We start from the raw sequence: 13,726 nt of genomic DNA, 5'->3' as shown, positions 1-13,726 counted from the left end.
AGTGCCTATGGCTCAAAGGAGTAGGGTGCCAGCCCCATATGCTGGAGGTGGCTGGTTCAAGCCCAGCCCTGGCCAAGAACTGCAAAAAAAAAAGAAAAGAAAGAAAGAAGACTGCAGTGGGTTATCTCCAAAGTAAAGCCTGAATGGGGAGTGGCAGACATCATGCTAGGATATATAACTGGTAAAGAAGGAGAAAGGAGAACCCCCCAGGGTCCTCAGGGTCTCTGTCTGTCCCTCTCTGCTTCCCAAAGCCTAGGATCCGTCCAGGAATGTGTAAGGCAGGCTTTGAATAGAAGGTATGAGTTCCCTATTGCTGCTACAACAGAGTACCACAAACACTAGTTTAAAACAGCATCGATTTAGTCTCTGGAGTTCTGGAGGTCATAAGTCTTCATCTGGGTTGGTAGGGCTGTGTTCCTTCTGGAGCTCCAGAAAATAACCCATTTCCTCACCTTTTCTAGCTTCTAGAAACTGCCTGCACTCCTTGGTTGATGGCTCCATCCTCCGTCTTCAGAACGGAAGCACAGCATCTTCCAATCTCTCTGGTCCCTCTGCTTTCCTGGAGGCACCCATCACCTTCTGTATCTCTAACCCTTCCACCTCCCTCTTACAAGGAACTTTGTGGTTACAGTAAGCCCCTGGGGATAATCCCGGATAATCTTCCCTATCTCAAGAGCTCTCACTTAATCACATCTGCAAAATCCTTTTGCTAAGTAAGGTAACTTATTTATACATTCTGGGGATTAGCGTGTAGATGTCTTTAAGGGGCTATTATTCAGCCCACTACAGGAGAAGGAAGAATAGCATTTGGATCAGTTGGTTGCTTGAGGAAGGGAAAGGGGAAGTCAGGAAGCTGAACTGGCCTGAAAAGGGCCGGGCACTCAGCACTGGGGCAGAAGAGAGAGCCAGGGCTCTCCTGCCCTCCCCCACCTAAGCATTCTCTGTGTGTGGGGTCGGTTCTAGCCAAGTCTTGGGCTCCCAGGAAACTGTTGGAAAAGGGAGCAAGCCTGGACCGGGACCCTGGAACCTTGGGTCACTTAACATTCTGTCTATAATGCGAGTGCGGCCTGGCCAAGTCTCTCTCCTTCTTGGGGGTCTCTGCTGCCCCGCATTAAATAGAAAGGGGTCAGAGCACATGAGTTTCACCTTCTGAGTCCCCTGAATTGACAGGCTCTGGATATGCAGGTGGCAAGCTTTCAGACCTTCAGCATCTTCTCCCATGGACCCTCTGTGAGAGGGGCTGGGGTGTGGTGGTCAGGAGTGTGAGGGCTGGCTTCAAACCACTGTAGACTGAATCCCAGCTCTGCTATCACTAGCTGTGGGACTTGGAAAAATTGCTTAACCTCTCTGTACCCCAGTGTTTATGTGACCAAACGGAGATGAAATTGACGATTGTACATACCTTGCATGGCTATTGTCAAAATTAGATGAGGTCGCACACATAAATTGTCCACACAAAGCAAGTGCTCAGTAAGGTTGGCTAGGATCACAGTTTGGGATTGTAGCTTGGTTCCAGTTCTATCAGCCTAGCAATATTACAACAATATTTTTCCCAGAAAGGGACCTCCTAGTGTATGTCTATTCATGCATTCAGTATTAACTGCCTGCCACCTGCCAGACACTGTTCTAGGCTCTGGGCATTTACAAAGCAGAGCAGACAAGGTCCCTGTCCTTGATCTTTACCTGCTGTTGCTGGGGCTCAGAAAGTGACACCCTAAGACTGGCCCTTTGATGCTCTGAGAGGACTCAGATCACAGGCCTCAGAGTCAAGGCCCCTCTAACTTAGTCGTGTCCTCTTCCTAACCCATGCCACTCCTGTCTTCAGATATGGCATTTTCTCTGGAATGTCCTTATCTGACCAAGAAAGCTTCTTTCCAAAAGAAACGCTAATTGTTTTAAAACCTCTTTCTAGACATCTCCCCAAATAATCAGGAAAGATCCACCCCTGGAGGAGAGAACAGATTGGGAGTTATCTCTATACACAGACTTTCCAACTATTCTGAGGGCAGCTCCAGTCACAGTTACCTGGGGGACTGGATTTGCATAATGTCTACCTTCTATCTCCCAGGTCTAGTCATTCTCCCTAATGATTTATTGCCCCTCAAAAGGATTGTCTACCACCTAGGCAACACAGCGAGATGAGATCCCAGCTCTAATAAAAAAAAACGCAGAATTGGGCGGCGCCTGTGGCTCAGTGAGTAGGGCGCCAGCCCCATATGCCGAGGGTGCCGGGTTCAAACCCAGCCCTGGCCAAACTGCAACTAAAAAATAGCCGGGCGTTGTGGCGGGCGCCTGTAGTCCCAGCTGCTCGGGAGGCTGAGGCAAGAGAATCGCGTAAGCCCAAGAGTAAAGAGGTTGCTGTGAGCCGTGTGAGGCCACGGCACTCTACCCGAGGGCGGTACAGTGAGACTCTGTCTCTACAAAAAAAAAACAAAAAAAAAAAAAAAAAACGCAGAATTGTCTGCATCCCCCATCTTTTCCCTCCCTTATGAAAAAGGGCATAGAATCTGCTGTATCCCTGGGTTATGGGATAATCATTCTCCTGCAATTCCCCATGATGTGCAAGTTAAAATGAAATTGTGTATGCCTCTTCTCCTTTTGTCAGTTGATTTTCAGTGAAGTTTTAGAGGGCAAAGGAGAATGATCCTTTCTAAAAGAATCTTGGGGCTGGGTGTGGTGGCTCATGGCTGTAATCTTAGCACTCTGGGAGGCCGAGGTGGATGGCACTCTGGAAGGCCGAGGTGGATGGATCGGATGGATTGCCTGATGCACTCTGGGAGGCCGAGGTGAGTGGCACTCTGGGAAGCGATGCATCGCCTGAGCTCAGGAGTTCGAGACCAGCCTGAGAAAGAGCAAGACCTCATTTCTAAAAACTAAGTGGGCATTGTGACAGGTGCTCGTAGTCTTAGCTATTTGGGAGGCTGAGGCAAGAGGATAGCTTGTTTGAGGTTTCTGTGAGTTACGGTGCCATGGCACTCTACTGAGTGTGACAAAGTGAGACTCTGTCTCAAAAAATAAAAAAATAAAAAATTAAACAATCTTAGAAGTGCCTCTGGGCACTTCCCTGGTTTCCAGGAAGTTTTGAAGTCTTCATGCCAGGCTGCTAGAGTTTAAACACTTACCTTAATCTCTCTGTCTCAATTTCCTCATTTGTAAAGGGAAGATAACCCTTAAGCTTGTACTCACATTTCTTTTTTTTAGACAGAGTCTTACTTTGTCGCCCTTGGCAGAGTGCTGTGGAGTCATAGCTCACAGCAACCTCAAACTCTTGGGACTCAAGCAATCTTCTTGTTTTTTTTTTGAGACAGAGCCTCAAGCTGTTGCCCTGGGTAGAGTGCTGTGGCATCACAGCTCACAGCAACCTCCAATTCCTGGGCTCAAGTGATTCTCCTGCCTCCGCCTCCCAAGTAGCTGGGACTACAAGGGCCCGCCACAACACCCGGCTATTTTTTAGTTACAGCCGTCATTGTTGTTTGGTGGGCCCGGGCTGAATTCAAACCCAGCAGCTCAGGTGTATGTGGCTGGCACCTTAGCCACTTGAGCCATAGGTGCCTTAGCCTCAAGCAATCTTCTTGCCTCAGTTTTTCATTTTTAGTACAGACAGGGTCTTGCACTTGCTCAGGCTGGTCTCAAACTTGTGAGCTCAGGCAATCCACTGGCCTCGGCCTCCGCCTCCTAGAGTGCTAGGATCACAGGTGCGAACCACTTGGCCTGGCCTCACATTTCTTTATGGGATGGGGGAGGCAGGGGACACCTGCTACCTCCATTTCTAAACATTATCAAGACTGAAGGTCACCTTAATTAAAAAAATAAAAAAGCTTAGAATGAGAATTGTGGCATTGGGAAGACAATTCAGGAATCATCTGGTCTGTTTTGCTAACTGGGCTCATCCAGTGACCCTGTGTCCCTCCCAGTCAGGAGCAGTCCCTGTCATGCAGAATCAATTCAACAAGTGATCAGTGAGTGCCAGCTCCACTCCAGTCCCTAAGTGGTCACTGGAGATAAGAGACAAATCAGAACTGACACACACTGAGAGAATGTCCCACATGTCCAATCAGGGAGACAGTTTGTATGACAGGTGTCCCAGGCCAGATGTGTACCAAGGGCTAGCAGAGTATGGAGGAGGCAGGTGGAGACTTAGGTTCCTCCCTAGGTTTGGACTCAGGCTTCCTGCTTTATGTGTGACCCTGGGCACACCACTTCAATTCCCTGAGCCTCAGTCTTCCCATCTGTAAAATGGGAACTATCTACCCCCACAGGGTAATTGTAGGGATGGACCATATTAACAGTACATAGGGGCGGTGCCTGTGGCTCAAGGAGTAGGGTGCCCGTCCCATATGCCAGAGGTGGCGGGTTCAAACCTAGCCCCGGCCAAAAACCAAAAAAAACAAAAAAACAGTACATAGTAGGTGCTCATAAGCCAGGTCCTAAATGTACTAAGGAGGGTGTGAGCAGGCCGGCCTCAGCCAAGGGTGAGGTTACCGGCAGAGGTGATATTTTAGGGAGCAAACTCCAGGGCAGAGCCGCCTGAGACTGCAGGGTCTGGGGTGCTAAGTCCCTGATGTTGCTGACCAGCCTCCTGCTCTAAGAAGTGCTGCCCCCTAAAGCTCTGGAACCTTCTGGATTCCTGGGGTGTGTGGGGTGGGGGGCTCTGGAAGGGGCACAATCACACCCGGACCCGGGAGCTGCTCACATTTCCTGAAGTTGGTTTATTTTTTCGCTAAACGTCCTGTGGCCAGGCTTTGTTTTCCAAGGGTCATATGACTACTCCCCTCCACCCGCGCTGGCCGGGACAGGCGGGGCCCTAGGGCCCCTGCGGGTGTCGCAACGTCGGGCCAGAAGTGGGCATCAGCTGTTCGACAGGCCCACGTGACCCGCCCCGAGCATAAATGGGCGGCGCGGTTTGCGCTCCGCGCAGTCACAGCCGAGAGTCCCCAGCGCCGCCGCCCGCGCAGCCAGCAGCCGGCAGCCAGCAACCCGCAGCCAGCGTGACCGTCCCCTGCCGATGGAGCACCCGCAGAGCGACAGGTAAGTCCTGGGCGCCGGGCTTTCTCCCCTCTCCCCTCCCAGCTCGCGCCTCAGTCCCTCTCTGAGACACAGCGGGGCAGCGACAGAGCCCAGGGGCCAGGAACTTGGGGCTTCGGCGTCAGAAAGAGTGGAGTTCCCATCCTGGTGTGCCGGTGGGGTAGTTGGAGGGAGAAAGGGTGATTTACATGCCTGGCGCCCTGATGTGCCACGGGTAAACAGATGGGAATGTCCCTCAGGTATCCAACCTTGGAAGTAGCTAACTTAAAAATTTTTGTATCCACCTTTGGAGGTGTGCTTAGAGATAGTCTCTGCCTACCCTGGGATCTCCCGTCTCTCCCAGCCTGGGGCAGGCGCTTGGTTCTTTGGGTGGCATCCACCTCTCAATAGCTGTGTGTGACACCTGGGTGAAGACATCACCTGGGCTCTGGTGTTCCCCACTTGGCAAATAAGGATTGCACAGTTTAGGGAGGCAGCGTGCCCAAAGTTGCCCAGCTGGCAGTTGTCAGAGCTCCACCTCTAATCTTGCATATTGCCTTCTCCCAAGAATTGGGGGGAGGGGTGTCTTTTCTTTAAATTAAATTTTGTTTTTGAGATAGAGTCTCTTTCTGTCACCTGGAATGCTATGGTGTCATAGCATTGGGCTCAAGCGATCCTCCTGCCTCAGCCTCCAGAGTAGCTGGGACTACAGGCATGCATTACCATATATAAAATATATATAAAGGCTGGCCACAAACTCAAGGGATCCTTCTGCCTCATCTCCCTGAGTAGCTAGGACTGCTTGTGCAAACCATCATGTCTGGCTAGTTTTTCTTATTTTTTATAGAAATGACATCTTGCTATGTTCCCCAGGGTGGACTGGAACTCCTGGCCTCAGGCAATCCTCCCGCCTCAGCCTCCCAAGGTGCTAGGATTATGTGCTGTGCCTGAACTTCTCAGGCTTGCTATTTATTTATTTATTTGTTTATTTATTTTGAGACAGAGTCTCACTTTGTCACCCTTGGTAGAGTGCCATGGCATCATACCTCACAGCAACTTCAAACTCTGGGGCTCAAGTGATTCTCTTACCTCAGCCTCTCAAGCAGGTGCCTGCCACAACGCCCGACTATTCTTAGAGGCAGGGTCTGGCTCTGGCTCAGGCTCAGGCTGGTCTCAAACCTGTGAACTCAGGCAGTCCACCTGCCTCGGCTTCCCAGAGTGTTAGGATTATAGGCATGAGCCACCTTGCCCGGCCCCTTATTCATTTATTTATTTATTTATTTATTTATTTATTTAATGGAAACAGTCTCACTCTGTTGCCCTGGCTACAGTCCCCTGGCATCAGTCTAGCTCACAGCAACCTTAAACTCCTGGCTTCAAGTGATCCTCCTGCTTCAGCCTCTTGAGTAGGTGGGACTACAGGCATCTGTTACAATGCCTGGCTAATTTTTCTGTTTTTGGTAGAAACGGGGGTCTTGCTCTTGCTCAGGCTGGTTTCAAACTCCTGAGCTCTAGCAATCCTCCCACCTCTGCCTCCCAGAGTGCTAGGATTACAGGTGTGAGCCACCCCAGGTCCCTGGCCAGATTGGGCGTCTTTTGAAGATCTCTAGAGAGGTGGGCGGGCACCCCCAACCACAGTGGTTGGGAAGAGCCCAGCAATCACCCTCACCCTATTTCCTCTGCAGCATGCCTCAGGATTTGTCAGAGGCCCTGAAGGAGGCCACCAAGGAGGTGCACACCCAGGCGGAGAACACCGAGTTCATGAGGAACTTTCAGAAGGGCCAGGTGAACCGAGAAGGCTTTAAGGTATGTGCCCAGGTCAGACTAGCCCTGGTGGAGAGTGTGGCAGATGTGGGTGTCACTCAGGCTAGTAGCTTAACTGGGGATTGGTGCCAGGGATGCTGAGGGACTAGATAGATGAGCATATCCAAGGGAGTTATCTTACAAATGACGATGCTGAGGCTCAGAGAGGGACGGTGACTTACCCAAGATCACACAGCAAGTTTATGGCCTGCTAGGTAGTGTGGTAGAGGGGCTGGGGCAGCAGTGCCATCAACCGAGCACCTGTTCTGTGTTGGGCATTTTATACATTTGATTTTTCATTTGTGCCTCAACCTTGATGAAGAAGACAAGGAACAGGAGGCTCAGAGAGGTTAGGTGACTAATAGACAGTCACACAGGCAGTAAGAGGAAAAGGCCAAAATCAAACTAAGACCAGTCTCATTTCAGAGCTTGTGCTCTCTCCTAATTCTTATTTGCCTCTGAAGGCAAGGGGTAGTGTGGATTCCAGTACCAGAAGGAGCCTTTGCTAACAGCGAGGCTGGGGCCATCTCTTCTAACCTTCCCAAACTACCTTTTCCCCATCTGTAAAATGGGATTTCAACAGCAGTGTTTTTTCAAGCACCCACTATATGCTAGGCATTGATTTTGCTGTTTCCTAGCACTGTTGTGAAATTTATGCAAATAAAAGGAAAGTGCTCAACAAAGAACCAGGCGAGTGTTGAGTGTTAAACATCAGCCAGAGAGGAGCAAAGAGGCTTGTTCAGGCTACACAGAGTGTGCTTTACCCCGCCTTCGCAGTCTGGACCTTCTGCCACCTCCCTCCTTTCTTTTTTTTTAACCTCCCCCCTTTCTAATGAGGAGAGATTTTTTTTTTTTTTTTTTTTGAGACAGTCTTACTATATCGCCCTCGAGGGCATAGCTCACAGCAACCTTAAACTCTTGGGCTCAAGGGATCCTCTTGCCTTAGCCTCCCAAGTAGCTGGGACTACACGCGCCCCCCACAACTCCCAGCTTTTTTTTTTTTTTTTTTTTAGAGACAGAGTTTCACTTTGTCGCCCTCGGTAGAGTGCTGTGGTGTCAAAGCTCACAGCTCCAGCTCTTGGGCTTAAGCGATTCTTCTGCCTCAGCCTCCCAAGTAGCTGGGACCACAGGCGCCCGCCACAACACCTGGCTATTTTTTTTTATTGCAGTTTGGCTGGGGCTGGGTTTAAACCCACCACCCTCGGTATATGGGGCCGGCGCCCTACTCACTGAGCCACAGGTGCTGCCCAACTCCCAGCTATTTTTACAGATGGAGTCTCACTCCAAATCAGGCTGGTCTCAAACTCCTGAGCTCAAGCAATCCACCCACCTCGGCCTCCCAGAGTGCCAGGATACAGGCACTTGGCTGAGGTGAGATTTAACATGCAGTTCTAGGGTAGATGGGGCCTTTGGGTATGTAATAGGTCTTCCTCATCCTTCTCTCCCTTCCCTCAAAAAGATGACATGCATCAGTTGCTGTAATGTGGGTGGAGAGGCGAGGAGGTGACCACTGGACTATCCCATCCCCAGCTGCTGTAGACTTTGGATCCTGCCTCTAAGTCACAGACTTCAAAGTGGGTGCCAAGAGCCCTGTGAGAATCTAGCACCAGCTGACGTTATGTTAGCAGAGGTGACGTTTATCACAGCCTCTCTAATTTGAGTGCTGCGTGCCAGGTCTCACCCTGCACTTTGCCCATATCATCTTTCTTAACCTTCACACCAGCTCTGAGGAGGTCCAAGGCTCAACTTGCACAGAATCAATCACACAGACCTCAGATCATCTCCTGCTCTAGGGTGGGAAGCCCAGACCAGAGAGGGAAAGTGGTTCACCCATGGTCACACAGCTGCAGTTTGGTAGAGTGGAGGTTAGAACTGGGTCTATCACACTTGAAAACTGGGCTTTTTTGGATCAGGCTGCCTGGCTTTCTGTTTCCTCAAGGAATAGGGCTGTCACGAATACTTATGACCCAGAAATAACTTGGAAACCTCAACTGGAATTTTGTCTTCTATCAAATTTAAACTAGAGTATTAATGTATAACAAGATTTAGTTCCCCAAGCCAAGGTGTGCTCAGAGCCTGTCACCCCAGCCCAGCATCTTGAGATGGTGGGGTTCAGAGTGAATCTCTGGGAAGGAGAATTGTGCCCTGCAGATGGTCACCCAGAGGTCAGAGGCCAGTGGCTCCTAGCCACTCTCCTTTAAGCATGTTCACTTCCAGTATTCCCTTGCTCCAGAGCCACAATGGCTCCCAAGCAGTGCCTGATCTTCAGTCTAATTTTATTTCTTACTAGCTGTGCAACCTCAATGTCTCATATCCTCTCTGAGCCTTAGTTTCCAATTCTGTAAAATGGGATTAGTAATTCCTTTGCTGGATTTTTTTGTAAGGAATAAATTAGGTAGCATGTTTTACCCAGTGGGGTAATAGGTTTTTAGGCTGAGAAAATGCATGATGGGGGTGTTCCCTTGTGAAAATCCCTCTGGCTGCTGTCTGAAAGGTTGAGCCCAGCTGAGAAGGGACAGTAGTGGAGAGGAGGGACAGGGTGGGGTCTTCTGTGGGGCTGGCCCTGACCTGCTCACTCTGGTTTCAGCTGGTGATGGCCTCCCTGTACCACATTTATGTGGCCCTGGAGGAGGAGATCGAGCACAACAAGGGGAACCCAGCCTACGCACCCCTCTACTTCCCAGAAGAGCTGCACCGCAGGGCAGTCCTGGAGCAGGACATGGCCTTCTGGTATGGGCCCCACTGGCAGGAGGAGATCCCTTACACGCCGGCCACACAGCGCTATGTGCAGCGACTCCACGAGGTGGGACACACTGAGCCTGAGCTGCTGGTGGCCCACACCTATACCCGCTACCTGGGCGACCTGTCTGGGGGCCAGGTCCTCAAGAAGATTGCTCAGAAGGCCCTGGACCTGCCCAGCTCTGGTGAGGGCCTGGCCTTCTTCACCTTCCCCAACATTGTTAGTGCCACCAAGTTCAAGCAGCTCTATCGCTCCCGCATGAACTCCCTGGAGATGACCCCTGAGGTCAAGCAGAGGGTGGTCGAAGAGGCCAAGACTGCATTCCTGCTCAACATTCAGGTGAGGGCCTGACAGCCCAGAGCAGCCACTGCCTCTTGTAGCTGTTCCTTGGAGGGTCATTTCTCTTATCATAGGGGAAGGCCCTGGGGGTCCTGGCTGAGTGCAGGGAGTCAGAAGTCCAGTTCTGCCACTTACCAGACCCTAGGCAAATCCCTCAATCTCTACCTCACTTTCCCCATCTATAAAATATGGATAATAAAGGCTGGACACAGTGGTTCACACCTATAATCCTAGCACTCTGGGTGGTCAGGTGGGTGGATTGCTTGGGCTCAGGTGTTTTAGACCAGCCTAAGCAAGAGCCAGACCCTGTCTCTACTAAAAATAGAAAAGCTAGCCAGGTGTTGTCCCAGCTACTCAAGAGGCTGAGGCAAGAGAATCGCTTGAGCCCAAGAGTTTGAGGTTGGCTATGGCAGGCATTCCACCCAGGGCGACAGAGACTTTCTCAAAAAAAAAAAAGCAGCTGCAGAAAGCTCTTAGATATTGTATTGCTTTGTATGGGGCCAGGACTAAGGGCCTAATAGCCACAGTGAACTTAAGTTCAAGAGAGCTTGTTTCAGAGGGGGCGGGGGAGGGCAGGCCAGGGGCACCAGCTGTGCATGGAACTCCTTATCACTTAAGGTTGGGGGAAGGGGACAGGCATGTTCAATATTTTTCTTACAATTTTATTCCAAAGTATTTTATGACAAAACTTCAGGTCTTACCTTCAGCTGGGCCTAGCAGCTCCTCTCACTGCGATGGGCATGTGTGTCTTTTGCCTTTTAGCTCTTTGAAGAGTTGCAGCAGCTGCTGGCTGAGGACACCAAGGACCAGAGCCCCCGGAAGGCAGAGGGGCTTCGCCAGCGGGTGCAAGGTGAGGGTCCTGAGCCCTCTGGGCCCCTGCGGGAGGGTTGCGGCCTGGCTGGCTGTCTCGAGTATCTCTACTCTTCTGTCTTCTGTACGTTTTCTATGAGATGTAGACTGCAGGCTAATGGGTCAACCTTCAACACGTGACTCTGGGCAGGCTGTGAGATTTCTCCGTGCCTCAGTTTCCCGCCTGGGAAGTCCAGGGAGGTTGTGCTAGTTTTAGTTTATTTGGCTCAGAAGTACACAAGCACCCCTCAGAAGTCATGGGCAACTGCCATGCTTAATTTAGACTCCTTTCTAGGCTGTTTAAAGGTTCCTGGGCAGGCCCCCTGATGTGGGTCGGAGTCAGCTGTCAACCCGCAGCAGGGATATGTGTCCCTTCTGAGTCCTGTGTGCAGCTCCTCCCTCCTGTGCCTCAGGAAGTGGTCAGGGCTGTGGTTGTAGTGAGAATATCTGGGAGACTGCCAAAAAGACCAGAGTGCTCCATAAACTGTACCTTCATGAGGACTAACATGCCGTGGGAAGGAGGGTGACTTTGGGAGCTGGTTGCTTTACTTCCCTCTGACTGCCACCCTAAGATACCCAACCTGTGGCTTTCCTGCCATGACAGGGCCACATGGACCCTTCTGCTGCTGCATCATGCCTAGGAGGGTTGGTATGTGGCTGGTCTTGATGGGACTGGCTACCTGGTGAGTTGGGGGGACTTCAGCCTAATGCAGCAGTTTTTAAGGGTGGTACCCTGGGGTGGGGGTCCCAATACCCCCTTAGGGGGGTTCGTGAGGGCAAAGCACTACTATTCTACTATTTGTGGCCTTTTGTTTACTCTCACATTCTCATGAATGTGAGCTGGCATTTGCCGAAGGCTACCTGACATGTGATGACCTCGAATGCATCTGATAGCTCCTGGAATGTGTGCCTGTGTGTTCTTGTGGGTGAAGAATTTTCTCACTTTTAATTTCTGACATGGTAAATAGCAATAGCTGTACTCACATAAACAAAAGCTCTTATGGAAAAAAACAAAACAAAAACAAAAGCTCTTTTGGATAACTAGTCACCTTTGAGTGTAAAGTACTCCCAAGACCAGAAAGTTTGAGAACTGGACCTAAATGCATCAGAAGGAGCCTTTAATAAACAATAAAAATGTCAAAATGTGGTGGTGCATCTGCTTGCTTGTATTCCTATGGCTGCCACCCTGGGCCACCAAGCTGGAGGCCCTGCCTCTTCCTAGGAAGCCCCTCTCATACATTGCCACCTCACTCTTCCTCTCCACACCCAGGGTAGAGCCAGGCTCTAAACCCAGCTGGGCTGGCTCCAGAGGCCTCCCTGGATTCTATCCTGCTTCTAAGAACCTAGAGAACACCTAATGTGTGCCCACACATCCAGGTGGCAAGGCTGTCTACAGCCTGTCACATCTAAATGACAGCGGAAAGGACTGAATTTGGATTTTGACCTCAGAGTTTCCACTTTGTAGCTCCTGCCCCATGACCACCATTCTTAGAAACCACATGAGTCTGATGTGGGAGTTTACAGCTCAGAGGTATTTGCTGATAAAGCTTAAGGGAGGCCTTTAGATGGTGGGAAGAAGCCTGAGAACTTTGAGCAATGTGGCCTGGCTAAATGAGGAACAATGGACAAGCTAAAAAATTATTGCACTCCCTGTGTTTGAAGATATTCAAGCCATGGCTGCAGGTACACCTGTCTGTGTCTAGCAGAATCCTGGCATTGGGCAAGGACTGTGCCAGAGGTGGCCCCTCTGCTGTGCTTTTTTGTAACATCAAACAACCTCCACGCCTGCCCACCTGTTGTTGACCTTGCCCTCTTTTCTCTTTCAGATATCACCCCCACGGAGACTCCTAGAGGGAAGCCCCAGCCCAATGTGCTCTCCCAGGCTCCTCTCCTCCGATGGGTCCTTACTCTGAGCTTCCTGGTGGCAACAGTTGCGGTGGGGCTTTATGCCATGTGAATGCACATGTGCCAGCTCCCTGGGGCCATGAACTTTGTCCAATGGAGGAAGGCCTTCTCTCTGGAGAGGGAAAAATCTCTTGGCTGGCTTCCTTATCTTGGGCATGGGAAGCTTTGGCCTCCCCCCACCCTATCAGTACTCCTGCTGTGTCCCTCTTTCTGGAAAGGTGGAAGGAGCCTGTGGCATCTTCCCAGCCCAAAGCACATCTAGCCAATGGCCTGAACTTCAGAGTGAGATGAGGGGCCCAGCCCTGGCCCTCAGCATCCTCAGTTCCTGCAGCAGAGCCCAGAAGGCAAGGCCAGAAGTAGCAGCTGTCCTGAACCTCTAAATGCCCTGGTTTCACAGTAACCTTGCTGACGTGGCTGTGACCACTTTCCCCATGAGCCATGGTAATTTTTATATAAACGTGTGAAGATGTTATGTCTTATATTTCTTATTTGTGTTAGAGCCACTCTTTGTTCCCAGCTCAGCCTGAACTGTGGTATTTGTGTGTGTGTGTTCTCTTGTTTTTATAGCAGGGTTGGGGTTGTTTTCTGGGGAATGGAGGGCGGGGATGGAGGTGTTTAACAGCACAGTGGCCTTGGTCTCTAACTTTTATGTGAAATAATAAATGACTTTGTTTGATAGCAATTTGCAGTGTTTTTCATGGGCTCTGTTATCCTTGGGTAGCTGACTTCTCCCTCACTTCTCGAATCCCTGGTGGGAGAGATGGTGATGGTGGGGTTGGCCAGCATGGGTCATTTGAGAATTCAGAAGGTGGTGGGCAAGTCATTGTAGTGAGCCTTGCTTGATGTGAGACTCACTTTTCCTGACAGTGGGGTTGCCCTGTTAGGCTGAAATGAGCAGATTCTGGGATAAAATTTGTTTTCTGTTCAGTGATTCTTGGGGACAGAGTGAGATCCTTGGGTTCAAATTCCTGCTACTCCACTTTGAGATTAATTCCACAACCTGGGCTCCATTTTATCACATGTAACATGAATGTAGCAATACCTACCTCACCGGTCTGTTTTGGGGAGCAAATGAGATGCGTGTTA

General features: G+C 50.5%; 1 protein-coding gene across 1 annotated transcript; it reads left to right on the top strand.

Annotated features, from left to right (window-relative positions):
- Positions 1 to 4,917: 4,917 nt before the first annotated feature.
- On the top strand, positions 4,918 to 13,316 carry HMOX1 (heme oxygenase 1). Its single transcript, XM_053585928.1, has 5 exons — positions 4,918 to 5,028; positions 6,690 to 6,810; positions 9,395 to 9,886; positions 10,649 to 10,736; positions 12,562 to 13,316. Exons 1-5 carry the CDS (start codon positions 5,006 to 5,008, stop codon positions 12,690 to 12,692), a joined length of 855 nt encoding a protein of 284 aa, XP_053441903.1. The 5' UTR covers positions 4,918 to 5,005; the 3' UTR covers positions 12,693 to 13,316.
- The last annotated feature ends 410 nt before the right edge of the window (positions 13,317 to 13,726 follow it).

Source organism: Nycticebus coucang, chromosome 3 (genome assembly GCF_027406575.1).
Source record: "Nycticebus coucang isolate mNycCou1 chromosome 3, mNycCou1.pri, whole genome shotgun sequence".
Classification (NCBI taxonomy): Eukaryota; Metazoa; Chordata; class Mammalia; order Primates; family Lorisidae; genus Nycticebus; species Nycticebus coucang.
This window is presented reverse-complemented; position numbering and strand designations above follow the sequence as displayed.